The sequence below is a fragment of the Loa loa genome, assembly GCF_000183805.2.
Source record: "Loa loa unplaced genomic scaffold supercont3.2582, whole genome shotgun sequence".
Classification (NCBI taxonomy): Eukaryota; Metazoa; Nematoda; class Chromadorea; order Rhabditida; family Onchocercidae; genus Loa; species Loa loa.
This window is the reverse complement of record NW_018110760.1, coordinates 1-1294: the sequence shown is the minus strand read 5'-3', so window position 1 is coordinate 1294 and position 1294 is coordinate 1. Positions and strand designations below refer to the sequence as shown.

Genomic DNA, 1294 nt, shown 5'->3' with positions numbered 1-1294 from the left:
ATTATTATTATTATTATTATTATTATTATCTATTATTATTATTATTATTATTATTATTGTTATTGTTATTATTATTATTATTATTATTATTATTATTATTATTATTATTATTATTATTATTATTATTATTATTATTATTATTATTATTATTATCATTACTATTACTATTATTACTATTATTATTATCATTACTATTATTATTATTGTTATTATTATTATCATTATTAATTATTACTATTATTGCTATTAATTATTGATTACTAATTATTAATCATTAATTATTTGTCATTATTATTATTATTATATATAATAGGTAGTGTAAAAAATGATAGATGTCATTCATAATTATGATGTGTAACGAAGGAAAGAGGGTCATTTGTTGTAGGCAGTAGTAGCAGATATAAGTCCATTTTCAGGCATTTAGAAAACATATCGGAGGAACGTGACACCTCGTACGGTATTATAACATTCCATCGATACCCCGACGTTTTACTCCCCATCGTATCGCCATTTGCTTCTCGACCTGAAAAGGTCGATGCTAAGTATTTCATACTGCTAAATGATATAAATGAACGATGAATGCATAAATTAGCTATCATTCTGTAACACAGATGCTTTCTGTAGCTAGTAAGCTAGTTTTTGTAGCTGGTTTTTAGTAGCTAGTAAGCGGTAGCTACTGCCCAATATGAAATACTTAGATTACTGTGCTCCATGTTGTTATTTCCAAATAGAGTAGTCAGGAAAACACAAGTTTAGTATGTTTTATTCAGGTAGTGGATTACATCAAAATACTGAGGACTGGCACCAAATATGGTAGTTCACCAGCTCAAGCGTTCGAATTAGCTGTGCAACAGTTCATCAGTAGTCATCATCCCACTTCGAACAAATTGGTCATCCTGGTTCATGACGGTATTTCTACAGATCTAATAGCTGAAACACTGGAAGCTAGGTGAGTTACTTAGCATTTTATTTGAAGCAAACTATGTCAAAAGTAACAGGATTATTTTTTTTGCAACTGTTCTCACTTCACATGTTAGTGAATACTGTGGTGGATTTTTTCTGATTCGTGGAGTGTGATGTCGATCAATAGCCAAATATCACCAGTGTTGTCGATCGGCTTCCTAAGATCCGCTGAGCTGATTTGAATTGGGTTGAGTTGAGCTGGGTTGAGCTGAGTTGCGCTGAGTTGATTTGGGTTGCGTTGAGTGGAACTGAACTGAGGTGTATTGGATCCACACCGGATTGTAAACCCTTTATTGACCATAATAATTTAGCCGATTTACAGTAGGATTTA

General features: G+C 31.1%; 1 protein-coding gene across 1 annotated transcript; it reads left to right on the top strand.

The window, feature by feature from the left end:
* Positions 1–325: 325 nt before the first annotated feature.
* On the top strand, positions 326–953 carry LOAG_15741 (hypothetical protein; the record flags this gene model as incomplete). Its single annotated transcript, XM_003151229.2, has 3 exons — positions 326–354; positions 417–531; positions 771–953. The coding sequence occupies 3 exons, from the start codon at positions 326–328 to the stop codon at positions 951–953; spliced, it is 327 nt and encodes a 108-aa protein (XP_003151277.2).
* Positions 954–1294: the final 341 nt, after the last annotated feature.